Source organism: Dipodomys spectabilis, unplaced genomic scaffold (genome assembly GCF_019054845.1).
Source record: "Dipodomys spectabilis isolate Male_0828 unplaced genomic scaffold, ASM1905484v1 ptg000067l, whole genome shotgun sequence".
Taxonomy (NCBI): domain Eukaryota; kingdom Metazoa; phylum Chordata; class Mammalia; order Rodentia; family Heteromyidae; genus Dipodomys; species Dipodomys spectabilis.
Genome location: NW_024870744.1, coordinates 4228517 through 4256387, shown reverse-complemented (window position 1 = coordinate 4256387; position 27871 = coordinate 4228517). Strand labels below are relative to the sequence as shown.

The 27871-nt window shown below is 63.8% G+C and overlaps 1 protein-coding gene across 1 annotated transcript; it reads left to right on the top strand.

Moving 5' to 3' along the window:
• The first annotated feature begins 2830 nt into the window (after positions 1 to 2830).
• On the top strand, positions 2831 to 27401 carry Fibcd1 (fibrinogen C domain containing 1). The gene is made up of 7 exons (XM_042681219.1): positions 2831 to 2902; positions 9363 to 9842; positions 14385 to 14544; positions 14940 to 15076; positions 23658 to 23754; positions 26635 to 26814; positions 27142 to 27401. Exons 1-7 carry the CDS (start codon positions 2831 to 2833, stop codon positions 27399 to 27401), a joined length of 1386 nt encoding a protein of 461 aa, XP_042537153.1.
• The last annotated feature ends 470 nt before the right edge of the window (positions 27402 to 27871 follow it).

Here is a 27871-nt window from a genome sequence, read left to right as displayed (position 1 = left end):
AGGTAGGTACTCTTGCTTTATATGTGGACTGTGATCCTCCTCCTTTGTGCTTCCCCACACTGCTGGGGAAGACAGGCATCGGCCACCACGCCCAGCCACGGGTTGAGATGGAGTCTGGGGAACTCGAACCACCCCACCCCCCCCCCCCCCCCTCTGCCTCCCGGCTGTGATTACAGGCCTACAAGGTGCATTTTAGCACTCACCGCGTCTTTTCACTGCGGGAACTATTAGGGGAACAGCTTACCTTTCTGGGTCAGCTTCCGAAATGGGGCTAACGCCAGGGCCCAGTTGTGAGGGGCTGGGCGACGCCAGGTGCCCGGCGCGGGGCTCAAGAGCTGGCGGGACGTGGGCACCCTCTGTCCCCGCCCACTCTTCCTTGGGTATCTTTGTTTCCATTGCTCCAATGTTGGCCCGCCTGGCCTGCCTCACTGCCTTCCCTGCCCCCTCCCGCCTCCTCCTGCCTCAGGTGGGAGGAGCCACGCCCTCCCACCAGCCACACCCACCTGACCAGGGCAGCTACCTTGGGCCCTCCATGATCTAGGCTGGATGCACCTGGCTCAGGAGGACAAGCTGAAGCACCTCCTCGCTGGAACTGCACCTAAAAAATCCCAGACAGGCCTGTGGCTCGCGCCTGGCGTCCTAGCTACTCAGGAGGCTGAGATCTGAGGATCACAGTTCAAAGCCAGCCCGGGCAGGAAAGTCCATGAGACTCTTATCTCCAATAAACCACCAGAAAACCAAAAGTGGTGCTGTGGCTCAAGTGGCAGAGCGCTTACCTTGAGCTGAAGAGCTGAGGGGCAGCGCCCAGGCCCAGAGTTCAGGCCCCACAACCGGACCCAAAAAAGAAAAACAAACAAATCCCCAACAAGAGGTGGCCATGGGTGTCTTTATGGCACAGACAGGCTGCATGGGTGAGCCGGAGATGACTGGCAGCAGCACCCGGGGTGAGCTTGGGTCTGACTCCTGGCAGGTTGTGGGCCTGAGTTCTGGTCTCCCCCCGGGGTCCTGGCAGGTCCCTGAACTGGAACACTTCCTCCGGAGGTGTCTGGTAAGGCTGCCCCGGCCCCAGGCTGCACGCTGAGCACAGCGGAGCTGCCAGCCTCCGGCAGGGCTGCAGAGGAACAGACCCTCTGCCCCACAGGGCCGGCTACCCTCCTCCCTGGTAGATCTCAGGGCCGGGGGTGGGGGGTTCTCTGCGTCACCCTCTGCACATGCAGCCCTCCCTCCCTCCTCTCCCTGGCTCAGGCTGGTCTGTGACAATGACGAGTTGTCTCCAGGGGTCCTGCCAGAGGCCCTCATACAGCAGTGATGGGTGAGGCCCGCCCCCTGGCACCGGTACCTTCCGCACCTCGCATGCCTGTGGCTGAGCAGATGCAAAGACCCACCAGCAAGGACTGCCAGCAGCAGCCGCTAGGTGGCCCTGGTGCCCGCCAGAGGCCGCTCGGTGGGCCTGGGACAGCCCCCAGGCCTGCTGCCATCTTCCTCAACTCCTCTGACCCTGGTACCCACATCCTCCTGAACTGTCTGTGCACCGCCCCCGGCCCCGGGCACCTCACGGAGGCCTCGGGTCCCACCTCGTGCCCCCCTCAGACCCACACTTCAAACCATCTCCTCTGTGCAGCCTTTCCCATCCCCGCTCCCTGCCGGCTGGCATCGGTGGGATGGCAGACCTGGGCTCCCGCTTCCTGTTCAAAGGGGGGAGCTGGGAGCAGGCAGAAAACACCAACTGTCTGCTCAGAGCCAGGCCAGGAAAGTTCCAGGCCTTCCCTGCCTCTGAACCGCCACAGCCCTTGTAAAGGGGGCAGCGATGCCCCCCCACCAACAGCACGGTGGGGAAACTGAGTCAAGGGAGTGCAGTCCTCTGCCCCAGGCCCAGGGCGGACCCTCCACACCTGCCAGGCCCAGTGCACGCTAGGCCGCTTGCTGAGGCCCCAGGGCCTCCGGAAAGGGCCTGGGCTGCCGCGGGAGCTGCGGCTCGGGCCTCTCCTGACCCGGGCACCCGGTCCCGCCGCTGGGCCCGGCGCCCGCGGGGCCGCGGGCTGGGGCGGCCGCTGGGTGTTGGCGGGTCGCGCCGGGCCGTGGCGCTGGGAGGCTGGGGTGACGCTGCGGGTGCGTGGGGCCCCCCGCCGTCTCCCGCCAGGCCAGGGGGCCGAGGACGGTGCCGGGGAACCGGGGAGCGGCGGCCAAGGCGGGGGGGGGGGGGCAGGGGCGGCAGGAAGTGGGAGGCGAGGGTGCGGTGCCGGGGCGACTCTGGACGCGGGGCGCGCGCTCGGGCCCGGCGGGGACCCCGAGGCCCCGCGGGAGCCGTCGGGCAGCCGCGGGCCGGGCCCGGCGGGGCGCCCGGGAAGTCCGCGCCCGGCCCCGGCGTGCGGGGGCGGCCCGAGCGCGGCCCGGGGTCCGGGGTGCGGCCGGCGGGACCGGGGTCTTCCCGGGGTCTTCTGGAGGCGCCAACTACCCAAGTCGGCGGCGTGCGCGCGCGCGGGGAGGGGGCCGCGGAGTCCGAGCCGGGCGCGCGGGGAGGGGGCGGGGGACGGAGAGGGAGGGGAAGGGCGGGCGGGGGGCGGAGAGGGAGGGGGAGGGCGGGCGGGAGGGGGGAGGGCGGGAGGGGGGAGCTGCCGGGAGGGAGGGAGCGGAGGCGGGCGGCGGGAGCGGCGGGGGCGGAGGCAGGGGCGGAGCGCGGCGGGCTCGGCGGGGCGGAGCGGGCAGCGGGCGGCGGGGACGCCGCGCGGCCGTGGCTCTCGCGCTCCGGCTCGCTCTCCGCGCCCGCACAGCCCCGCACAGCCCGGCAGTCCCCGCATCCGGGGAGCCCGGCGCCCCCTGCGCCCCGGAGATGGCCAACGACCGGTGGAAGACCGCGGGCGGCGCTGCCCAACTTGAAGACCGGCCGCGCGACAAGCCGCAGGTACCGGGGTGCGGGGGTCGTAGGTCCCGGGGCTCGAGGTCCACAGGTCCAGGTGCGGGGCGCGGGGCGCGGGGTCCGCGGGTCCGGGTGCGGGGCGCGGGGTCCGCAGGTCCGGGTGCGGGGCGCGGGGCCCGCAGATCCGGGTGCGGGGTGCCAGGTCCGCAGGTCCTGGGGCGCGGAGTCCGCAGATCCGGGTGCGGGGCGCGGGGTCCGGGTGCGGAGCGCGGGGCGCCGGGTCCGCAGGTCCTGGGGCGCGGGCGGCGGCGGGCCGGAGTTTGGGGAGCGTTCGGCCCGGCGGGCGCCCCCTTTTCCGCGGAGCTTGGAAGTCGGGGCTCGGCCGGGTGCGGGTTCCCCCCCCCCGAACCTCGCCGGACCCCTCGCGCCGGGGCGGGGGCGCTGCGTCCTTTCGCGGCCCGGACTCGCGCGCGGTCGGGGCGCGGTAACCGCCCCCCCCCCTGCCCCAGCCGGGACCGCTGCGTCCCGTCCGCCACGGGCTGCGCGGGATCGGGTCCGTGCGCGGCGGGGCCCGGCTCCGGGGTGCGGAGGGGCCGGCGAGGGGCGGGCGTCCGGGCTCCAGGCTCTGGAGGGGCCCCTTCTCCCCGCGCTCCCCGCCCGCCCCGCATCGCCGCCGCCCCCAGCCCCACAGCACGCCCTGCCGGCCTCCCCCCCCCCCCCCCCCCCCCCCCCCCCCCCGTCGGATCTCCTCCCGGTGCCCCAGAGAACCACGCCCGCCCGCACATCCGCCCCTGCCCCTCAGTGCCGCGCACACAGGCGGGTCGGGGGCTTGAACTCAGGGCCTGGGCGCTGTGCCCGATCTCAGGCTCAGGGCCAGGGCTCTACCACTTGAGCCACAGCTCCAGTTCTGGCTTTTTGCTGGCTCGTTGGAGGTTCGAGTCTCAGGGACTTTCCTGCCTGGGCTGCTTTGAACCTTGGTCCTCAGCTCTCAGCCTCCTGAGTGGCTAGGGTGACAGGCGTGAGCTCTGGAACAGCATCTTGTGCACTTGTCCTCCAAGCCCGAACTGGGCCAGTCCCCGGGCCCCTGTCCCCCCCCTTGTCCGGTCCACCTGTCCCTCACCCACAGGGTGAAGGGTGACTGCCAGTCCTTTGCCAGCCCTGGGCCCCATCGCTTTTCCAATCTTTGCTACCCGTTTAGTTGACTCTCCTGGACAACACACACGTATACATACATACACGTGTACAACACACACACATGGTGTATACATACAAACACAGGTGCACACATGTGTACACCTCCACACACACCCTTCACTCAGGTACACCTACATGTTCTTAAAGACTCAGCTCAAAGGAGGCTGCCTCCTCCAGGAAGCCCTCCCTGGTGCCCGCATCTCTAAACCCGGCAAGGTGTTTAGCCGGTGACCCCTGGCGCTTTATCTGGCCGTCTTGTCCACTCGCTCAGGCCCCTTCTCCATGGGGCTCCGCGTGGCCCTGCTTCCCCACGACCTCTCTCTCTGGGCCTCTGCCTGCCAGGCTCCATTTCTTTGAAGGAATCTAAGTGGAGCTGAGGGCCATTTGCTGGGCCGCTGGAAGCTTCTATAGGAGGAGTCTTGGGAGAGGAGCCAGTAGGAGCTGCTGTGTTGGGGAGCGGTGGGAAGGGCCAGCCTCCCGGGCCGGTCCCCAGCTGCTCCCCCGAACCCCGCCTCTACCCCGCTCTGGCTGGATTTAAACCTTAGACCCTCGATCCTCAGCTCTCCATCAGTCCCATCTTCCCTGCAGGAAAAGAAGTGGGTGGCCGGACTCTGGCCTTAACAGGAGTCCCAGCAGGGGGCGCTCCGGGAGAGGACGCCAGGCAGGGCACCCTGGCCTGCGCCCCCCCCCCTCCCCAACGTGGCTCAGCTCCTGATTTGCAGGTGACTTTGGCACGTTGTTAATGTGTCCTCCCCGCACAGGGACGGGGCATCCACACCTTGGGGGTGGACAGAACTTCACAGTTAGCGGGATGAAAAGCTTTAGAAACAGACATGAGTCTTGTCTTGGAGAGTAGGCAGAAAGGCCCCCCCCATGACCGTCTCCCTCCTGAGGCCCCCACGGCCCTCCCCTTCCCTCCCACCCCCACAGGCTGCCACCTCTGACCCATGCCCAGACAGTTTATTGATGTTGTCAGAACTGGATACAGTCTAGGAAGGAAGAAGAAGAAGAAGAAGAAAAAAAAATCTCTCTTTGGGAAGTTCCTCCTGATGTCTAACCTCAATGTGTGGAATTCGCTTGGTGGCTGTTTACAGACACCTGCGTGGAGCCAGGGGATGCGGCCTGGGTCTCGGGGGCATGGCATCCCCTTGGGCAGACGCCCACAGTCAGCTAGGGCCGCGAACCAGCTCTCTGCCTCTTTCTTCTCATTCCCTGGAGTGAGGAATGAGGGCATGGAGGCAGAATTGAGGGGAGGGAGGGAGGGAGGGAGGAAGGGAGGGAGGAAGAACCCCCCCCTTCGGCCCTCTTGAGCCCAGAGCCACCAAGGCTGGGGCCAGGCAGGGGGTGGAGAGGCGTCCTGGGGACACCGGGTGTGGGTCTTTGAGGCTGGCAGCTGAGCTGGGCGCGTGCTGAGGGGCACCATGGTGGGGAGGGGGCACTGTGCCCCCCCTTTAAGTCTGGGTGGCCAGGCCGCAGCAGGCCGCAGCAGGGCAGTGGCTTCCAGCTAGAGGTGGGCCTGGCAGGGATGGGACGCAGGGGAGGGGGGCCCGAGGAGGACCTGCTTCTGGGGGACTGGGGGGGGGGGTCGGTCCAGCCCCAAGTGTGGGCCCCGGCCGGCCATTGGTGGCCAGGCGCAGTGGAGGGGGAGGTGGGTGAGGCCCGAGGGACAGAGCCGATGTCCCCCTACTTCCCCCCCTCCCCTGTAACTAGAGCTCTGGGACTCAAACACCCCAGGGTGGCAGTGCCAGAGCTCCAGTGCCCCCCAGCTGCTCCTCTGGCCCCTCCCACCGCCCCTCCCACCGCCCCGCCCCAGGCAGGGACTCCGGCCCCTCCCACTGCCCCGCCCACCGCCCCGCCCCAGGCAGGGGCTCCCGCCCCTCCCACCGCCCCGCCCACCGCCCCGCCCCAGGCAGGGGCTCCGGCCCCTCCCACCGCCCTGCCCCTCCCACCGCCCCGCCCACCGCCCGCCCCAGGCAGGGGCTCTGGCCCCGCCCACCGCCCCACCCCAGGCAGGGGCTCCAGCCCCTCCCACCGCCCACCGCCCCGCCCCAGGCAGGGGTTCCGGCCCCGCCCACCGCCCCGCCCCAGGCAGGGACTCCGGCCCCTCCCACCGCCCCGCCCACCGCCCCGCCCCAGGCAGGGGCTCCGGCCCCGCCCACCGCCCCGCCCACCCGGCAGGGGCTCTGGCCGCACAGGCCCCGCCCCTCTCTCAGTGGGGGGCGTCCGGGAAGCAGGCGCTCATATCAGCTTCGAACCTGGGTCTCCCGGCTCCTCCCAGGACTGTTCCCAGGACGCCGGTGTCCTCCCCTCCTCAGAGCCGGGGTACCCCGCTCTGCCCTGAGGAGCTGCAGTTTTATTATTATTATTATTATTATTATGGGTCCTGTAGAGGGCCTGAACTCTGGGCCTGGGCGCTGTCCCTCAGCTCTTCAGCTCAAGGATAGTGCTCTACCACTTGAGCCACAACGCCACTTCCGGCTTTTTTTTTCGGCTTATGTGGTGCTGAGGAATCGAACCCAGGGCCTCATGCATGCAAGACAAGCGCTCTACCACTGAGCCACCTTCCCAGCCCAGGAGCTGCAGTTTTGAGGCGCCCTCAGCACCCTGATCTTCCAGGGCCGGTTTCTTTGCCAGGCGCCTTACAGACAGCCGTAACTCCACTTTCATCTTTAGGGTTGATCTGCCTGCCTCCATGCCCCCCCTCCCCAAGGAACCCCACGGCTTCCTCCCCCATACCCGCCTCCTCCTCCCCTTCCCAGCCACCTCTCAGCTTAATGCCCAGGGGGCAGTGGAGCTGCTCTGCTCGCTGGGGCAGGGTGTCCGGGCGGGACCCGACGCTGCAGAGCTGCCCACGCAGGGCTCCGAAGCTGTGGCTGTGTGGAGGCAGAGGACGGAGGTCGGAGGTGGCTCCGTGACCGCCTGTGGTCCAGGGCTGACCCGTGAGCTGTGGGTCCAGCTCAGCCCCGGAGTTCTTGGAGGTTTCCTTTTTCTTTTTGTTTTCTTTTGTCAGTCCTGGGGTTTGAACTCAGGGCCTGGGCGCTGTCCCTGAGCCTTTCTTTTCAAGGCTAGCATTCTGCCTCTTTGAGCCACAGCTCCACTTTTGGGTTTTTTTGGTGGTTCACTGGAGAGAGTTTCACAGGCTTTCCTGCCCTGGCTGGCCTTGAACCGTGATCCTCAGATCTCAGCCTCCTGAGCAGCTGGGATGACAGGCGTGAGCCACCAGCGTCCAGCTTGTTTGGAGGTCTCTGTGGCGGGGACTGGGCCTGTGCAGGAATGGTAGGGACAGCGCAGGGCCCGCCGGTCAGCTCTGGGCCTGCCGGACCCTCGGAGCAGCTGCAGGTCCCCTCCCGTCGGTGCCACGTCCCCCGAGGTGGGCGCGGGGCAGAGGAGGCCCAGCCTTGGGGCGCGGGAGAGGGGCATGACGGTCCTGAGCCTCTGCCCTGCCCAGCCCTGCCCCAGAGACCGGGCCTGGTTCACCTCTCAGCACCTCTGCCGGTCCCTCTGCCCATCCACCCAGCAGCCAGCCGTCGGGACTGCCCTGAGCCCGGATGCCACGCAGGCCCTTGCTCAGCGGATTCTGAGTCCCCAGATGCCACCTGGGATCAGAGGGTTGAGTCCATGGAATCCACTCCCCTCCCAGCTGGGGCAGGGCTGGGGGCTGGCCTCTCCCTGACACCCCTTGAGGCAGCCCAGAGCCGGGCTCTTGGGGACCCCAGCGGGTGTGGAATGGAGGTGGGGACGGCCGAGTGAATGAGGAAGAATGATTGCTGTTGCTGGGAGGAGGTAGCAGTCAAGGAGGGCTTCCTGGAGGAAGCCCATCTCTTCTCAGGAAGACCCTTTCTTCTCAGGGGTCCGATCAGAGATTCAGGGCGGTGGGGGGGGAGGGGAGCTGTTCCTGGCATGTGCATTTGAGAAGTTTCTGTTCAGCACCCAGAACACAGAAATAATGCGCTGGGAGGAAAAAGAAAAACCACCTCCAGATGCTGTGTGCACATCGATCATGACATAATAAAAGCCGCGAATATTTAGTGCAGAAACCCAACAAGCCAGGCACCGCTCCAAGGGCGTGAAGATGCTCACTCCTTTAAAGATGCGTCTCAAGTGCGGGATGTTGCAAGTGTGTGTCTTAAAGTTGAAGAGATTCGGTGTATGAGAGGTGCCCGGCCCAGGCGGGAAGGCAGGAAGCTGGGGACTCCATCCCTGCTGCGTCTCTAGTTTGCTGTGTGACTCTAAGCAAGCCCTTTGCCCTCTCTGGGCCTCGAGTTTCCCTGTGTGTGAAGCATTCACGGAGTGGCTGGGAGCGATTCACTTCGGTGAATCTGAGTCCACAAGAGTCATGGCGCCCTTTGGAATTGCCAGCTGCGATTGGTCCTGGTTTCTGGTTCCATCTCTGGTCTTAAGCGTGTCTTCCCTGACTCGTTCTCTCCCCTGCTTTGAGATACGGTGTGGCGTGTTCGGGAGAATCACAGCGTGCACAAAGCCTCATTCCTGCCCGGCGGCCCTGTGCAGGGCCTGCCTGCCATTCCTCACCGCCCCATCAGATGCCACCTTGGGACAAGGCAGGGGACAGGGGCCCTGGGGCCGTGTGCTGCGTGGAGGAAGTGGACTCTGGGAGGCTGGGGAGATGTGGGCTGCAGGCTAGAAGAGGCCCTCGGGCCCGGCCCGGCGCTGGGGGCTCATACCTGACATCCTGGCTACTCAGGCGGCTGAGATTTGAGGATTGAGGTTCAAAGCCAGGCCAGGGAGAAAAGCTGGTGAGATTCAGGTCTCTAAAATAACCAGCAGAAAGCCAGGCTGGAGGTGCAGCAGAGCGTCAGCCAGGAACGAGCCCTAGGCCCTCAAGTCCCTGCATCCATCTCCTGAGTCTCTCTTCTCTGGTCCTGGGCTTGCTCCTCCACTTTTCTCTCTCTCTGTGCAGTGTGTGTGTGTGTGTGTGTGTGTGTGTGTGTGTGTGTGTGTGTGTGTGTGTGTGTGTGTGTGTGTGTGAGTGAACTCAGGGCCTGGGTGCTGCCCGTTAGCTTTTTCATTCAAGGCTGGCACTCTACCACTTGAGCCATAACTGACTTCCGACTTTTTGGTCATTCATCGGTGCTGAGTCTCACGGCCTTTCCTGCCCGGGCTGGCTTTGAACCTCCTGAGTGGCTGGGATGACAGGCGGGAGGCCCTGGCGCTGGGCTCCCTGCCTCCCTTGGCCTCCCCCCATCCTCGCCAGCCAGAGCCAGAGGCCCAGGCTGAACTCTCATGCTGCTCTGCTCTCTCCTGTCTGTCTGTCTGTCCGTGTGTCTGTGCGCGCGTCCTGGACCGTCCCCAGCGGCCGAGCTGCGGCTGTGTGGCGTGCACCGTGCTGCTGTCCCTGGCCGTCCTGCTGGCCGTGGTGGTCACGGCCGCCCTGCTCTTCCTGAACCACAGCCCCGTGCCGGGCACGGCGCCCCCGCCCGTGGTCAGCACGGGCCCGGCGGGGGCCAACAGTGCCCTGGTCACGGTGGAGAGAGCCGACAGCTCCCGTCTGAGCATCACCATCGACCCGCGCTGCCCCGACCTGGCCGACGGCTTCGCCCGCCTGGAGGGTGCCCAGGCCTCGGTGCTCCGGGCGCTGACGGAGCGGCCGGCGCAGGCCCGGCGGGCGGGCGCCCCCGGGCAGGAGCTGCTGGACACCCTGGCCGACCAGCTGCCCCGGCTGCTGGCTCGGGCCTCGGAGCTGCAGGCCGAGTGCACGGGGCTGCGAAAGGTGCACAGCGCCCTGGGCCAGGGGCTCAGCACCCTGCAGAGCGAGCAGGGGCATCTCATCCAGGTAAGGAGGGGGATGGCTTGCCGGAAGCCAGAGGGCCACAGTCTCTGCCTAAGTGTCCCCAAGCGGGACTGTCTGTCCCCGTCTGTGAGTGAGCCGCGCCTCCTCCGGGACCACCTGGCCGGCCCCTCCCAGCCTCCCGCCCATGGGCCCCGGCAGCCAGCAGTACCTTGGGGCAGCCAATGGTGGCCTGATGTCCCGGCCTGTCCCGCCAGACGAGGGGTGGGGGGGGAAGGACAGGGTTTGTTTAGGGCCCCTGGGCCAGTCAGGAGCCATACCCCTTTCTGTAGCCCTCCCCTCCCAGCCCCCTGCCATGTGCGGCCCCGCTCTCCAGAGATCGAAAGCTAGGCTTGGAGCCGTCTTCCTCTTCTCCCTTCTACCTCGGGTAGAGGGGCCAGCTTTCCACGCCTCCTCTCCTAGGGCCATTGAATTTGCCTCCGTGGTTCCCACAGGGACCAGCCAGGCCCAGGCCTCTGGGTCCTGCCCAGCCCCTCCTCCTCCTCCTCCTTTTCTTCCTCCTCCTCCTCCTCCTCCTTTTCTTCCTCCTCCTCCTCCTCCTCTTCCTCCTTCTCCTTTTCTTCCTCCTCTTCTTCCTCCTCCTCCTCCTCCTCCTTCTCTTCTTCCTCCTCATCCTCCACCTTGTATGCTGATACTGGGGCTTGAACTCAGGGCTGGCATTGTACCACTTGAGTTACAGCTCCACTTCTGTCTTTTTGGTGGTTCATTGGAGATAAGAGTCTCATGGACTTTCCTGCCTGCTCTGGCTTCAAGCCTTGATCCTCAGATCCTGGCTTCCTGAGTAGCTGGGATTACAGGCGTGAGCCACAGTGCTCAGCTTTCTCCTGCTGTTCCTTAGCACTTCTTGTGATGCAGAGCCTCAGAGACCTAAGCCAGTTCCTGCCCCCACCCTCCTGCCCACCCACCCCAGCCGGTACCGGCATGGCCCGGCCCTTGGTTGCTCAGAAAGTCCCTTCCCCTCCTCTGAAGGCTGCAGCTGGGAAATTACAGCCTCTTCACCCTGTCTGTGTGACTGACAGGGACGGCTCCCCTCTGGGGGGGGAACCTGGTGGGGGGCTCCCGGCTCCCCTCCCAGGCTGGGCATCACCGCCAATTCCTGCTGCTTCACTCCCTGCTGCTTCCCCAGGCCGGTCAGCCTCCAGACTCTGGGATTTCTCTCTACACCTCACCCTTCCTGCAGCCCCACCCTGGGCGGCACAGGCGGGGTCCACAAACGCCCCGCCCCCACCCCCCTTGAGCTGGGTGCTGCAGGTGCCCCGGCCTGCCAGCCCTGCAAGGTAGCTGGTGTCTCTGGAGTCCTGAAGCCATGGCTTCAGGCCATGTGTGTGTGGGGGGGGAGGGGGTGGTGGAGCTGGGGCTGGGGCTTGAATGCAGGGCCTGGGCGCTGTCCCTGAGCTTTTTGGCTCTACCGCTTGAGCCACAGCCCCACTTCTGGCATTTGGGTAGCTGATGGGAGATAAAGAGCCTGCCCAGGCTGTGAGCTGCAGTCCTCAGATCTCAGCCTGGTGAGTAGGTAGGATGACAGGTGTGAGCCGCCGGTGCCCAGCTCACTGTATGTTTGAGTGGAACTCGGCTGGTTCCGGAGGCTTCCTGGGTCTCCGTGACTCATTGGGAGGCAGCTAGCCTTGGCTTCTGACCCTCTCCTCTGCTCCCCAACCCTCTGTGTTTCTCAGAGCCGGGCCCACGGGTGGGGACTGCTGCTCAGAGGCAGTTCCTGGCTGCAGTCCCATCCCTGGCCCCCAGGGGGCACATGGGAGTCTGCATTGGAGCCGGAGCGGCCGTCTCAGTCCGGCCCTGGGGCTGCCCACTGACCAGGGCTGTCCCTGCCCTGCCCTGCTGGTTGAGTCACGCCTTGGGTCACAGCACAACCAGCTGGGGACTTGGGGTGTCCCAGCCCTCTTGTTTTGTTGTTGTTGCTCTGGTACTGGAGCTTGAACTCGGGCCTGCACACTGTCCTCAAGCTTTCTTTGCTCAAGGCTGGTACTCTCCCACTTGAACCACAGCTCCACTTCCAGCTTTTATCTGATGAACTGGAGACCAGAATCTCACAGACTTTCCTGCCTGGGCTGGCTTTGAACCGTGATGCTCACATCTTGGTCTCGTGGGTAGCTAGGATGACAGGTGTGAGCCACCGGCGCCCGGCTCCACATCCATTCATTTGCGGGGTGTAAACGATGTCACGGGCTGTGCCCGCGGGGTTGTTGGACACTTGATGACCATCCGGGGCTCAGTGGGCCTCTGGTGTGCGGCCCCAGGTGCTGCAGGAGAAACGGGTCACCGTGTGACACTCCGTGGCCTGTGAAGCCCGCAGCCTCTGCCCCTGCGCCGTGTCCCGCACGGCTCTGCGGGCAGAGCCAGAGCTCTGTGAACGGGGGCCAGGTTTATCTGTGCCTTGTCAGCGGTCACCATTTGCCCATCTACCCAGGTCCTCCCTCCCCACCAGGGAGCGGGAGGGGCAGTGTCAGAGAGCCACGGTGCCCAAGCATGAGCCACGGGGCCATCTGCCTGTCCCAGGCACTGCCGTGCCCCCCCCCCCCAGGGCTGGACGAGCCCAGCCTCGGGTCACTGCGGACTGGCCTGCAGGCACTGCCGGTGCACCCCGGGGAATCGCATGCCCAGCGGAGGGGAAACAGGCCGGGACTGGCAGGGACTGGCAGGGACTGGCAGGCCCGCCTTGGAAGGAGAAGCTGAGAATCGCATTTTGTAAACTGCTGGCCCGGCGGGTTTCTCTGCTCCTCCCTCCCCTGGGCTATTATCTTTGAGTGACAGCTTCGGTATGGCGGACCTCTCGGTCTGTCCATGTACCCACCCCCACCTCGCCTGGTATGTGGGGGGGGGGGCAGAGACCACAAGCACTTCATGGAGCCCACAGGGCTGAGGCCCCCTGACCCCTCGGACTCAGCCACCTCCCCTGAGTGGCAAGCCTGGGTGGTGGTGGAGGGAGAAGAGAAAGATAGCAGCTTACGGCTGAGGAAGAGGGCAGGGCAGAGGCCAAAACCCAGCCGATGGGCACCAGGGCCGGCCCCGCCCCCTCCCATCCCATGCAGCCCTGGGCTGTCAGTCCTGGAGAAGAGGCGCCAGCCCTGGTCCCCGTGCCTGTTTGCTAGCAGGTTCAGCTCCTTCTGGGCCTCAGTTTCTCTGAGCGTCACAGAGGTGACCACCGCAAGTCCTGAGCCCAAGCAAAGTTCTTAGGAGAGCTGGAGTCTGGGAGATAACACGCTGGCACTTTGGGGCTGTGGTCCCTGTGGCGGTGTAGCCATGGAGAGACGTCATTCCTCTTCATCCCTCTTCCAAGTTCAGTGCCAGGGGCCTTCAGGGAGCTCCTCCCAGGGAGCTGGGGACCCAGTGGCCTGCCTGATGTGGGGGAGGGGGAGCGGGGGGGGCGCTGCAAACCATCCTCACCTGGACTGACAGACCGGCGCTTGTGGTGCACGCCTGTCATCCTAGCTACTCAGGAGGCTGAGATCTGAGGATCACAGTTCAAAGCCAGCCCAGGCAGCAAAGTCCATGAGACTCTTATCTCCAGTGAACCACCAAAAAGTCACAAGTGGAGCTGTGGTTCAAATGGTAGAGCTATAGCCTTGAGCAACAGAGCTCAGGGACAGTGCCCAGGCCCTGGGTTCAAGTTCTAGTACTGGCACAAAACAAAACAATAAAGAACTGTCTAAAGAACATGGACTGGAGTTGGGTGCTGGTGGCGCACACCTGTAATCCCAACTACTCAGGAGGCTGAGGATCCTGGTTTGAAGCCAGCTGGGCAGGCAAATCCATGAGACTTTCTTTTTGTGTGAGTGCTGGGGCTTGAACTCAGGGCCTGGGCGCTGTTCATGAGCCTTTTTGCTTAAGGCCAGCGCTTTAGGACTTGAGCCACAGCCCCACTTCCAGGTGGTTGGGTTTTTTGTTTTTGTTTTTGTTTTGGTAGTTTATTGAAGATGAATGTCTCACAGGCTTTCCTACTCAGGCTGGTTTTGAACTACAATCCTCAAGTCTCAGCCTCCTGAATGGCTAGGATGACAGGCGTGAGCCGTGGGTGCCAGGCCATGAGACTCTTCTTCTCCAATGAACTACCAAAAAAGCTGGAATGGGAGCTGGGCTCCTGTGGTAGAGCACTAGCCTTGAGCAAAGAAGCTCAGGGACAGTGCCCAGGCTCTGAGTTCAAGCCCCAGGACCAGCCAGAAAAAACTTAATATGGAGCTGGAGCCATCCTGCCCCCTCCCTCCCGGCCGTGCCCGCTCCCTCCTCACCCTGCCCCCTCCCTCCTCAGCCTGCCCCCTCCCTCCTGGCCCTTCCCCTCCCTCCTGGCCCTGTCCTCCGACTCCTCCAGGTTCTAGAAGGCCAGCAGCGTCTGCCAGAGCTTGGCTGACCGGTCAGGTCACAGTAGGAGCCAGGTCAGGGCCACAGCTGCCACGGACCCCCGGAACCCCTTCTAGAAGCTGTGAGGGTGTGACCACCCGGTGCTCCCCGGTTCACCCCCTCCCCAGCTCCTACACACACACCCCATCCCCGGTAACCGTCTGTGTGCTGCAGCTCCTGTCGGAGAGCCAAGGCCACATGGCTCACCTGGTGAACTCCATCGGCGACTTCCTGGATGCCCTACAGAGGGACCGGGGGCTGGGCCGGCCCCGCGTCAAGGCAGACCTCCAGAGAGCCCCGGCCCGCGGAGTCCGGCCCCGGGGCTGCGCCAGCGGTGAGTGCCTGGACCCTCCCCCCCCCCCCCCCCGCCCCAGGAGTGGGAAGATTGGGGCGAGGGTCACCCCACAGAGACCCTGGGGCCTCTTCTTGCTTCCATGAGGCCTATGACCCCGTTCTCCACCACCAGCCCAGGGGGCTCTGCTGGCCGGGGGTGTGGCCACCCTCCTCCCCTGCCCCCCATGGCCTGGAGTCCCATTTCCCAGATGGCACAATCAAGGGGGGAGGGGCTTACCCAGCGTGGAGCCCAGCTGAGGTCTCCAGGCCTGTGCTCCTGACCGCGTGTAGAGATGGTGCGGGAGAGCCGCAGACGGCTCCGGGCGGGGAGGGCGGTGGGCAGCAGCTTGTGGGCTGGCGCGCTGTGCCGCGCTCTGACGGGCTCCGCTGTCCCAGGCCCTCCGCCCCGGGACTGTCTGGACATCCTCCTGAGCGGGCAGCAGGAGGACGGCGTCTACTCCATCTTCCCCACCCACTACCCCGCCGGCTTCCAGGTGTACTGCGACATGCGCACCGACGGCGGCGGATGGACGGTGAGTCTGGCACAGGAGCCACCGGCCCGGTCCTTAGTGTGTGTTCAAGGGCTGCACACGCGTCTGGCTTCTGGGGTGTCTGATACATGATGCGGGGGGCGGTGGCAAGGCCCCGGCATGAGACCCTGGGACTTAGCCTGGCTGTGTGTGGCTGCCCTGGTGTCCCCCAGGCAGAGGCAGGCACGGGACAGCTCAGGCCCGCGGCTTTCCAGGGCTGGAGAGCCAGTGGCCAGGAGCTGGGGGTGGGGCCCTGGGGGGGGGGGCCTGGAAGCCTCTCCTGGAGCAAGGTCCTCCCTGTTGTCTGCAAAGAGTTCTGGAAGGGACTGGGAATGTGGGCTTGGACTCTCAGCGGGCACGGTGGCAGCCATCAGCCCCTTTGTGGTTGGAAAATGAGGAGACAAAAGGAAATGGCAGGGGTGTGGCTTTGTTCCAATAATGCCACTTGTAGACAATGAAATTTGAATTTCATAAAAATGTGCATGCGGTCTTCCTTAAGTATTATTCACAAGACAGCTTCAGAAAAATATAAAACTTTTTTTGAGCCATGAAAAAGAATCCAGCTGGGCGCCAGTGGCGCACACCTGTAATCCTGGCCACTTGGGAGGCTGTGAACAGGAGATGGTGGTTTGCAGCCAGCCCGAGCGTCTGTGCGGTGCGGTGGCTCAGGCCTGTCCTCTAGCCACCCAGGGGCTAAGGGAGGATTGAGGTTACAGGCTAGCCCAGGCAGAAGAGTCTTCAAGACCCCATCTCAGTGGAAGGACGCCCGTAGTGGTGTGGACAGCGTTCATCCTGCCCTGTGACAGGAAGTGTCAGTTAGGTGAACACAATTGGCCCCAGGCAAAAAGTAAGACTTGACTTTAAAAAAAGAAAACGCAGGCGCCAGTGGCTCAGGCTTGTAATCCCAGCCACTCGGGGTCTGAGATCTGAGGATGGCGTTTGAGCCAACCCGGGCGGGAACGTTCTTATGACTCTTATCTCTGCCAGCGGCTGATGGCTCACCCCATAATCCTCGATACCCAGGAGGCTGAGATCTGAGGATCACAGTTCAAAGCCAGCCTGGGCAGGAAAGCCTGCGAGACTCTTATCTCCAAGTAATTAGCAAAAAGCTAGAAGTGGAGGTGTGGCTTAAGTGGTAGAGCACCAGCCTTGAGTGATCCAAGCAAGAGCTTGAAAAAAAAAAGGGGGGGGTGGGCTAGGAAGGTGGCTCAGTGGTAGAGTGCTTGCCTTGTATGCATGAGGCCCTGGGTTCGATTCCTCAGCACCACATAAGCAGAAAAAGCCAGAAGTGGTGCTGTGGTTTAAGTGGTAGAGAGCTAACCTTGAGCTGAAGAGCTGAGGGACAGCGCCCAGCCCCAGAGTTCAGCCCCCACGACCGACAAAGAAAAAAAAAGGGGGTGGGGAGACAGAAGCTCTCCTTGTCTGCAACCTCGCACTGAGGGCTGGCGCCCCGTCTCCACCGAGGCCCTGGCATAGACTATTTTTGGTGAGCTGACGTCCAGGCTGGTGGAAGCGGGGGAAGGGTTTCAGGTCAGATAAATGAGCGTGGTGGAAGTGGAGGAGGAAAGCTTTCAGGGGGCCGTGGCCAGCCGTGGGGGGGGGGGCTTGGAGCTGCCATTAGGAGCCAGTGTGGGAGCAGCTGAGGCCCCCGGGGGCCCCAGACGTTCCCATCTCTGAACCCGCCGGAGGAGAGCTTTTAACGCACCCGGTCTGTGTCAGGGGGTTAAAAGCTCTTTTGTTTTCCTCAGCTGGAGGAGTCTGAGTTATGGCGCTTGCCCGTGAGACCCGTGTGACCCGGGGCGGCAGGGTGCTGGCCACGCGGGGCACAGGCTGCCGCCTTCCGCTCAGGCAGCGGGGGCTGGTCCCCCTGCAAGTCTATCAGAACTTGGGGACTCCTTCCGTCTGGGCTTGGGGGCAGGTAGAGAAGGCTGGGAGAAACTCACAGCCCTCCCCCCCCAGCTGGGTTGGGGCTCGGCCGAGTCTGGATGGGTCTGAGGTGTGTTGGTGCAGGCTGTGCCCGTTAATAGTTAATATCCATTCAGGACCCCCACGAGGATCGCTTCCCTGCCGTGCGGAATCTGTGGGAAACTCTGTTGTCCTTAGGGGTGCTGCCTCTGCCCCCTCCCCCATCCTCATTAGGCACCAGCCTGGACTGCCGGCGCCTGGCATGCGCGGGCAGGGCCAGGGCCAGGCTGAAGAACACGGGCCTCTGCTTCATGCCGCCTCAGGCCACAGGGACGGCCTGGATCGAGCGCCCTTTCTGGGGTCCGCACGAGCCTGGCCAGGGCGAAGCCCCTGCCTCCCGCATGAGGGAGAGCCGGGTGTCCCAGGGACAGGCAGCCAGCAAGGAGCAGGGCCGGCCGGGCAGCGGGCAGCGGGCAGCGGCAGGGTCCAGACTCAGGCCCAAGGGCTGGGCCAATGGAGCTCAGGTGGAGGGGACTGGGCGGCTCTGCGCTGTGCGTTGGGGTCTGGAGGGCCGGGCAGGGGGGCTGTGGGGGGACACACCAGGCCTTGGGCCCTGCAGGGGTGGAGGGGGAGTGAGGGGCGCAGGGCTGTGAGCCGTGTCCGAGGCTCAGTCGCAGGGCTCCGAGTGCTCTCTGCAGAAGCTGCTGTGCTGTGGGTGGCTCTCGTGGCTCCCAGGGTGAGAGCAGACGGGGGAGGGGGAGCAAAGGGGAGAGGGGGCAGGAAGCAGGAGCAGCAGGAGGAAGAAGAGGCCAGGAGAAGGAAGGGAGAAGAGGAGGAGGAGGAACAGAGAGGAACAGAGCGGGGGAGGAGGGGGGAGACCAGGAGGAGGCATGGGAATGGGGGAGCAGAAGGAGGAAGATGAGCAAGCAGACAAGGGGAAGGAGAAGGGAGGAGGAAAGGGAGGAGAGCCTCGCCCGCCCCTCTGCTCCAGGGCCTTGCGGCCAGTGGGCCGAAGGGCAGGTTTCTGCATAATGGCTGCGAGGTCACAGCAGCGGGGGCCCAGCTGAGCGTCTCCCTCAGCAGAGCGCCCCGCAAGTCCATTCCGCTCCGCCCCGTCTCTGCTGCTTGGCTCCGCCCCCAGCGCTCTGACACACCCGACACACCCGTGTGCCATGCCGTGTGTGCGGCTTCTTGGCCGCTTGCTTGCTTCCCCGGCTTCCCCTCCCTGTGGGGTCTCGGGCTCCGGTGGGCCTCTAATTGGCTCTGCTGCTGAGGAGCTGCTGCCCCCCCTTGCTGCTCGCTCACTCGCTCCAGAACTTCAAAGGGGCCTGGCGGGCATGGCTCTGGGAAAGATGAAAGCTCCCAGGGGCTCCCTGTTGGGAGGGGGGGCTGCCCCCCCTCCCGGGACCCTGTCCCACCCCAGAGAACAGAGAAGGGCAAGGGGGGTGCTTCAGACCCCCCCACAGACCCCAGCTGCACCCCGCTGGGGCCAGGGTCGCCTGCCTACCCGCATTCCTGTGACCCGGAGCCTGGGGTGCCCCCAAGTTCTCCGTTGCTGCTTCTTTCTCTTGGCATTACTGGAGTTTGCGTCCAGGCCCCCATTGCTGGCTAGGCAGGTGCTCTACTGCTGAGCCACACCTCCACGCTCTTCTGCCCTGGTTGTTTTTAAGATAGGCCCTTTCTTTTTGCCCAGGTTCATGCCTGGACTGTGATCTGCCTATTGTAGGCTTCCCAACCTAGCTGGGAAAACAGGTGCACCACCACGCCCAACTTCTTGCTTGAAGATGGGGTCTCTCTCCCTTTTCTGCCTGGGATGAAAAGCATTTGGGATTATTGACAGGAGTGGCTGGCATCGTTGTGTTTTTACCTAGGGCCAGCCTGAGACCTTGGTTCTTCTATTTGTGTCTCTTGAGTAGCTGGGATTACAGGCATAAACCACTACACTTGGCCCAAGATTTTCAGTCCACTTCCACAGCTCCTCTCTGGCTCCCCTCCCAGCAGCCCCCACTTCACAGGGGAGGAGGTCACCCAGTCCTGCCTGCAACATGAGTCTGTAGCAGTCCCTCGATGCCCCCTCCTGGGGATCCCACAGGCCACCTCGCCTGGGACCCAAGGGTGGTCTGCCCATCCCCACCTCCGGCCTCAGTTTCCCTGACCTCCTGGTCGGCAGCCTGCAGTCCGGCGGCCTCCCCAGCCCCTGTCTGGGCAGAGGACTCTCGGCCCTATGTCCACGGTTACCACTCTTAGCAAAGGCCGGGTGCTGTCCCTAAGGTCCTGTGCTCAACATGAGCTCTCCACCACTAGAGCCACAGCTCCACTTCCTATTTTTTGATGGTTAATTGGAGATACAAGTGTCATGGACTTTCTTGCCTAGGATTGGCTTTGAACCATGATCCTCAGAACTCAGCCTCCTGAGGATCTAGGATGACAGGCGTGAGCCACAAACTGAGACTTTGGAGGTCCTGCTGCCGGCGGCCTGGGTGCCAATTCAGGGTTCGCCTGGGACTGAGGGCTTGATGGGCACAGGGGCGTGGGGCTCAGTGTTCACCCCACTGGGCTTTGGGGCTCCCTATCACCCTATCTGCCCACAGCTCCACCTCCCATAGAGTTCCCGTGCCTTTCCCGTCCGTTCCTCATTTGCCAAATAGGGGCTGTCCTCCCCCACCGCCGGGCTGTGCCCAGCCCCCGAGGCGCTGGCCTGGTGCCCACGGGGCCAGCCCTGTGCTCTTGGCACTCAGACAGGCTGGGATGGGGGGGGACCCAGCTGTCTTCAGAGGCTGCCACATGGGCTCAGAGGAGACCCTGAGTCCTCGGGGTGGTGGCTGACGCGTCTCCCGCCACTCAGCTGCCCCAGTGCCGGCGCCTCTGTGAATCCACAGCGCGATCTGTGGCTCGCGTGGCCACGTGCTCCCACGGCTGAGCTCCCTCCACCACCCCAGGCGGCGGCTGGCTTTGGAGAATCAGCACCAGGAAAACAAGCCCTGTCTGTCTTCCCACCCGTGGCTCTTCCTGGGGAGGCCAGGGTTTCCATACCAGCTGGAAGCTGAGAATCCATCCGCCCCAAAGTTAGCCCGAGATTACTTGGGACCCTTTTTTGCCTCAGCAAGGATGCTAGGGACAGGGGAAGGGACGCAGGGACACCAGAGGCCTGGACACGTGTCTTCCGGTCCAGCCGGTCCTTGCTGCCACTAACGGGGTTCAGCAGGTCTTCACATCGCTGAAGCCACAGCTGGTTTTTGCCCTGGGTGGCTTGGAGTCAGACAAAAGTTCATGGAACCAGACGGAAAACAGCCGATGGTTGTAGGGAGCTTCTGTGTCAGACGGGCAGGTGTGCTGTGTGCGAGCAGGCGTGTGTGTGTCTTCCTGTGTGTGCTTCGGCCCCTGAAGTGGAAGGTGGCGATTGGTCCTCACGCTGGTGACCACGCCCCCTGGCACAAGTCCTCCCCGCTCGGCAGGGGTCCAGTGCCAGCCGTTCTCCACCTCAGAGCCCTTTGCAGGATGGAGGCAAAGGTGACTCCAGGGGTGTGCTTGGAGGTCCTCAGCACCCACATAAGCCAGGGGCCGGGGGGGGGGGATGCCTGTGACTGGCACCATCCAGAGGGCGGGAAAGGGAGCTGGGGCTAGCGGGCAGCTCTTGGCACAAGAGGTGTGCCTGGCAATCAGCGCGAGCACTGCCCTGTACACGCAGATACACAATGGCAGGACAATCGGCCCTCAGGCTCCAGCAGAATGTGCGTGCGTGTGTGTGTGTGTGTGTGTGTGTGTGTGTGTGTGTGTGTGTGTGTGTGTGTGTGTGTCCAGGGCTTGAACTCGGCCTAGGTACCGTCCCTGAGCTTTTCTACTCAAGGCTAGTGCTTTACCACTTGAGCCACAGCTCCACTTTCTGACTTTCGTGGGTTCTCCTACCCAGGCTGGCTTGGAACCGCGATCCTCAGATCTCAGCCTCCTGAGTAGCGAGGATGACCGGCGTGAGCCCTGGCATTGGGCCCTAGCACCAGAACTGAGCAGGCTCGGGCTGTTTCTTACCTGCGCCATGAAGGCCACTGTCCGCTCTGCTGTGCAGCCCCTCTGGCCTTGCCAGCACCCCGGCTCCTGGCCGCTCGCGGGAGGAGGGGGCCTTCCAGCCTGGCTGGGAGGGGTGGTGCTGTGCCCTTCGGGCTTGGGCAGGGGTGGGGCAAGGGTGGCACTGCGGGGCCCGTCTGTCCGCAGCCTCTCAGTCCTCTGCATCTCCCTCACTGGGCCCCCTGGCAGGACTGGACCTCCCCGTTTCCAGGGCTCCTGTCCGTCTGCTTTGCAGCGCTCTCGGTGGGGTGGGCACTGGCAGCTTTGGCTCTGTGGAGGTCTCGGGAGGGGGAGGGCTGTGACCACGTGGCAGGTGGGTGGATGTGGGGTGGGGAGATCCTGCCCTTTCTCCAGCCCCCTGGAGTCCCTCCCCAAAGCTGTGTCCCCACCCAGGGCTGCACTACTTCCTGCAAGGGTGGGTGGGGCTTCCACATGACAGCTTCAGTCCAAGGTCCCTCAGGCTCCCTCCCTTAGTTTCCCTAACGGGCACCTGGCACACTGATGGGACGCTGGCATGAATGGGAGGGTACGGCAGGTCCCTTGGGAAGGCTGGAGGGATGGGTGTGACAGTGGGGGGGGACCGGAGCCCCCTGGCCAGGCCTGCTTTTGCTGAGCACCTATTATGCACCATGCTGGAAGCATAGTGGATGTGGGGGGCTGCACGGGAGTTCTGTTATGATCTTCCCGTCACAGCTGCAGAAAGTGAGGCAGACAGAGGTTCTGTAAGTCACTGGGAGGGGAGGGGTGACATCTATGCAGAGCCAGGGCTTGGGGACCCAAATCTGCGGCCTCGGCGCCTCCTGGACCCCTCCCCCCAAGATACTGTCTGTGTGCAGGTGCTGGGGGAAGCCGGTCCCCAGGGCCTGGGGGCCCCAGCTACAGCAAGCACCTTCAGTTCTCTTTGTCAGAAACAGGCTCAGCCTCCCCCACGCCCCGGGGGAGTGCCCGGCTTCTGCCGGGATCAGGCCTTTCAAAGCACGCGTGCTCGGGGTGCCAATGCACAGTCGATAGCACGCGCGGCCTGCTCAGATCTCTCCCAGGCTTATCGAGTTTCCCTCCGCCCGGCCCAGCCCTCCCAGGACTTTGAAATCTCGGGGCTGGAACAGGATCAGGGCAGCTGAGCAGGGAAAAAAAGAGGTGTCCTTCCCGGCTCTGTGACGTGGGAGCTGCCCAAAGCCCGTGACTGATCCGGCCTCAGGGACGATGCCTGGGTCAGCCGGGCCGGCCGGCAGTTCCACGCGGCTGGAATCAGGCTGCTTAGTAATGGAAGTGGCAGCTGGCATTCTGTAGCCAAGTCTCTGGTACATCAGACGCCAACACAGATGGAGGCGGGTGGGCGGCGAGGGGAGGCTCCGGAATGAGCAGGAAAAGGCTGGTTGGACAAGAAAGGCGATGGGAAGGGAGGGGGCGGGGAACGGGCCCGTCAGCGATCTTGTAAATACTCAGGCAGCCCGGCCAGTCTGGTCCTTATTTGAAAGCAATTTAACCAAAGGGATTCCAGGCTCCCAAATCAACAGCGCTATGGAGATGAAAATCAAAGGCAGGCCAGCGCCGTTGGTGCCCCGTCACACCCCGGCCTGGCTGGGGCTCCTCATCGCCCCCTACCTCCATCAAGAAGTAGAGTTTGGGGCTCCTGGTTACCTCCTTTCCCCCCCCTGTGATCCCAGTCCAGGCTTCATGGCTGGGGAAAGGAGCTGTTTGAGAGAGGAGGCTCTGGAGGGTGAGTGTAATGTAAAAGATCTGTTTACAAAATGAGAAGGGAAGAGGGCGCCGGCGGCTCACACCTGTCATCACAGCTACTCAGGAGGCTGAGATCCGAGGATCCTGGTTCGAAGCCAGCCCAGACAGAGAAGTCCAGGAGACTCTCCACCAGCAAAACGCCAGATGTGAGCTGTAGCTCAAGTGGTAAAGCACTAGCCTTGAGTGAAAAAGCCAAGTGAGAGTGAAGTCCTTGAGTTCAAGCCTCAATACTGGCACAACCAAAATAAAAACCAAGAGCCTGATGCCGTGGCTCACGCCTGTCATCCTAGCTACTCTGGAGGCTGAGAGCTGAGGATTGCAGTTTGAAGCCAGCCCGGGCAGGAAAGTCCGTGAGACTCTTCTCCCCAATTAATTGCTGCAAAAGCTGGAAATGGAGCTGTGGCTCAAGTGGCTGGTAGAGCACTCGCCTCAAGGCTAGTGCACAAAAGCTGCGGGACCGTGCCCAGGCGCTGAGTTCAAACCCCAGTACTGGCACCCAGAAACCCAAGCCAGGAACAAACAAACTGGAGAATGGGAGCTGGCTGCACCCGGCTGGCGGCCTTGCCTGGGCTTGTGTTTGGCTTCATGTTGGCCTGGGAAGAGCTTTCAGGGCCTCTGCCCATCCCCCTTTCTTCTCCAATGGGGAAACCGAGGCCCAGAACAAGAAAGGTCTATCCTGGCATCCTGAGGCAGAGTGGGCCTGCCAGCTGTGCCTCTTGCGGGGACGGCCGAGGACCTTGCTCCTCAGTCACCGCAGGCTCCTGAGCCTCTGCCCCCGGCCCAGCCCTGGCCATCCTGAGTGGGCAGGCCAGGGGCAGGGGGCCGTGGGACGGGGTTCTGGGGATCATGGGTCCCCCCCCTTTCCTCCCTCCTGCAGGTGTTCCAGCGGAGGGAAGATGGCTCCGTGAACTTCTTCAGGGGCTGGGAGGCCTACCGAGAGGGCTTCGGCAAGCTCACGGGGGAGCACTGGCTAGGTGAGTCCTCCCCCCCCCGCTCAGCGGCCTTTTCCAGACCTTCCTGTTACCACTGGGGCTCCCTGTCCCTCCCTGCCCTCAGTGCCCAGGCCTTCCCGGCCTCTGCCTGCCGAGGCCACTCACAGGGGCCACAGGAAGGGAGCCCGAAAAGCGTTGGCTGGGGGGGACTGCAGGAGCTGGGGAATGGAGATGCCTGCAGGAGGGAGGCTGAGGCAGGAGGATGGACGGCTCAAGGCCAGCCTGGGCTGCAGCGTGAGGTCCGCTGCATCCACAGCAGGAGTGGCTACAGCTTCGGATGAGGGCCAGGGAATGTCGCTCCGCCAGCCCTGCAGCCCCCCGGTCCCGCCACCATCTTACGGAGGCCTTGTCCTTTTTTAGCGAGTTATGAGAGCTCTTTATATATGAAGGCTATGGGTCCTTTAGTTCACATGATACATATTTACTCCTCCACAATTATGTGGTCAGTTTTCTGCAGTGTGTGTGTACACGCACACACGCGTGCCCGTGCCAGTCCTGAGGCTTGAACTCAGGCTCTGGGCTCTGTCCCTTAACTTCTTCACTCAAGGCTAGCACCCTTGGAGCCACAGCACCACTTTGGGTCTTCCTGGTGCTTCACTGGGATAAGACTCTCAGACTTGCTTGTCCAGGCTGGCTTTGAACTGAGATCTTCATATCTCAGTCTCCTGAGTCGCTTGGATGGCAGGCGTGAGCCACCGGTGTTCTGCGTGTAAAGCCCTGATTTGCCTGCATGGTTTGAGAGACATCTCTGTTTTTTTCTTTTTTGTAACTTGTGCTTTTTGGGGCTCACTCCAGGCTCAGCTTTTCAATCTACTGGCAGGTTCAGGAGTTGACGGTGGGGGCTTGGAGTCCCAGGGTCTCCCCTCTGTTTCCTCTCATGCTCTAGGCCTCAAACTTAGGGTGATGCATCTTTTTTTTTAAACTTTTTTTGGGGGGTCCGGTCCTGGGGCCTGAACTCTGGGCCTGGGCGCTGTCCTTCAGCTCTTCAGCTCAAGGCGAGCACTCTACCACTTGAGCCACAGCACCACTTCCGGCTTTTTTCTTTTTGCTTATGTGGTGCTGAGGAATTGAACCCAGGGCCTCAGGCATGCAAGGCAAGTGCTCTACCACTGAGCTACCTTCCCAGCCCGGTGATGCATCTTGACTCACCATCAGGGCCTGGGCCTGGGGGGAAGTGGGTCATGTGACGCCAGGATCCTGGAAGGTCAGCGAGGGCTGAACTTGGCCCCCTGGAGGAGTGGGTGGATGTTTCCCAGCATCCTCGGGGCTGTCCCCTCTTGCCCCAGTCTGTTGTGATGTGACCTGCCCTGGGTCAGGGCCGGACGCGGCTCCCAGCGGCACCGTTGCTCCCTTCTGTCTGTCCCATCTGTGAAGAACTGCCCGGCAGATGAACCGCCCGCAGTGCCCGGGGAGGGAAGGCCGCTGACCCTGAGGCTCCAGTCCGGGGCAGGGCAGGAGAGGGGGAGCCCTAGGCCTCTCCTCCTCAGATCCCAGGCCTCTCCTGTCTTGGGAGAGAAAGCCAGGAGATGCAGGAGGAGTTGGCTTCTCCAGCTCCAGTCCCTGGGCCCCAACTACTGGGCACTGGGGCTCTGCCAGGCCGGGGGCCTGGGAGGGGAGGGCAGGCCGGGGGAGAGGCAGACAAAATGCTGCTGCTGACTTGTGAAGCATTTAATTAAGCCCCTGGTCAACTAGAGTTAAGCGCGTGCGATTCCCAGGATGAGCAGGAAGAGCTGGGGAGAGGAATGGGAGGAGGAGGGAGGGCTGGGGAGAGGGATGGGAGGAGGAGGGAGGGCTGGGGAGAGGGATGGGAGGAGGAGGGAGGGCTGGGGAGAGGGGTGGGAAGAGGAGGGAGGGCTGGGGAGAGGGATGGGAGGAGGAGGGAGGGCTGGGGAGAGGGGTGGGAGGAGGAGGGAGGGCTGGGGAGAGGGATGGGAGGAGGAGGGAGGGCTGGGGAGAGGGACGGGAGGAGGAGGGAGGGCTGGGGAGAGGGATGGGAGGAGGAGGGAGGGCTGGGAGGAGGAGGGAGGGCTGGGGAGAGGGATGGGAGGAGGAGGGAGACGGTGTGCCCACAGCAGGCCCTGGGGACAGCGGGGGACTGGAGTGCCGCCTCTCACCTTCCATCCACCAGGGTGCTTTTATTGAGCATCTGCTACGCCTTCCGCAGCTGCGGGGTCACAGGGACTCAGTGTCTGGAGTGGCGACCCCACAGGGAGCTTATCATGGTGAACACGGATGGAGGGTTGCTGGGTTGGAGAGGAGCCAGGCAGCCAAGGCAGTGAGACCAGGAAATGAACAGAAGGTAACCAGGTGAGGAGCAGGACACGTGTCCCAGGCAGAGGGAACAGCAGGTGCAGAAGCTCAGAGTTCAACAGACCCTGCCTGGGTGTGAGAAAGCCAGGAAGGGTAGGGGTCCTTTCACCCCGGAGCCCTCCTGACTCCTGTGATCCCCTGCCGCCAGCTCAGAAACCCCTGCATTTTGGAAAGCACAAACCAGTGTGTGTGTGTGTGTGTGTGTGTGTGTGTGCGCGCACGCGCACACGCAGGTGCATGTGTGTGCCAGTAGTGGGGCTTGCTTGAACTCAGGGCCTGGGCATCGTTCCTTAGTCCTTCCTTCAAGGCCAGCGCGCTACCACTTGAGCACAGTTCCACTCGCTGCGTTTTTCTGGTTAGCTGGAGATGAGAGTAGCTAGGATTACAGGTGTGAGCCACCAGCCTCCCCTGAGCACGGAAAACCAGACATGAAGAACTCCGCTCTGCCTCCAGCCCCCGCCTGCAGGAAGAAGGCAGCAGCGGCGCGGCGCGCGGTGCACGAGCTCAGCTCTTGTTGCTCCTTGCGCCCCCTCCCCCTCCCCCACGCCCCAGGGCTCAAGAGGCTCCACGCGCTGAGCACGCAGGCCACCTACGAGCTGCACGTGGCGCTGGAGGACTTCGACAACGGCACAGCCTACGCCCACTACGGGAGTTTTGGCGTGGGCTTGTTCTCCGTGGACCCCGAGGAGGATGGGTACCCGCTCACCGTGGCCGATTACTCCGGCACGGCAGGTAGGATGGGTGCGGCACAGCCCATCTGCCCCCCCCCCCCCGCCCCGCCACTGCGGGAGGAGAGGAGAGGAGGGGAGCTAGAGGGGCGCCTCCCTGCAGATGAGCCACGGCCGGGGGGGGGGGGCCTGGGCGCACATGTAGCCCCGCACCCACCCCCCTTCCTGTCCTGTCTACCACCCCAAGTGTGGCCACACCTGCCTGTCCAGGACTCCAGGTACCCACCCTGTCCTGTCTATCACCCCAGGTGCGCCCACCCCCTCCTGTCCATGGCGCCCAGCACACCTGTGCCCACACCTGTGCCCACACCCGCCCCGCCTGCCCCCCTAGGCGACTCCCTGCTGAAGCACAGCGGCATGAGGTTCACCACCAAGGACCGGGACAGCGACCACTCGGAAAACAACTGCGCCGCTTTCTACCGCGGCGCCTGGTGGTACCGCAACTGCCACACGTCCAACCTGAACGGGCAGTACCTGCGCGGCGCGCACGCGTCCTACGCCGACGGCATCGAGTGGTCCTCGTGGACCGGCTGGCAGTACTCGCTCAAGTTCTCTGAGATGAAGATCCGGCCGGCCCGGGAGGGCCGCTAGACAGGCACCTGCCCAGCCCCGCCAGCCCCGCCTGGACCCCCAACCTCACCAACCCCCGCCCGGCCCACACCCCGGGCCCTCACGCACCTCCCCTGCCCCCATGCACCTCTGACCTGGCTTCCTGTGGGGGGCCCAGGCTGGCACCCACACTCATTCCCCTGGTAAAGTGGGGTGCGCACTGCCCCCCACAGGCCCCTGTGCGGCAGCTGACCTCTGCTGAGGCCCAGCGGGCAGCCTGACCCCAAACTCTGCCCACACAGACTTTGGCTCCTGCGTGGGCTGCTGTCACCGAGCAGGGACCACAGAGGGCTGGCTTCCAGCCCTGGCTCTCGATGGGGTCCCCAGGCAGCACCCCACTTGCCTGAGCCAGCACCTGGCATGGTGGGCAGAACTCCCTGGCCGTCAGAAGGGACTTATAGGTTTTTTGAGGCCCACTGGCCTTCCCAGCGCATGCTCCCCCCTCGTGCCTG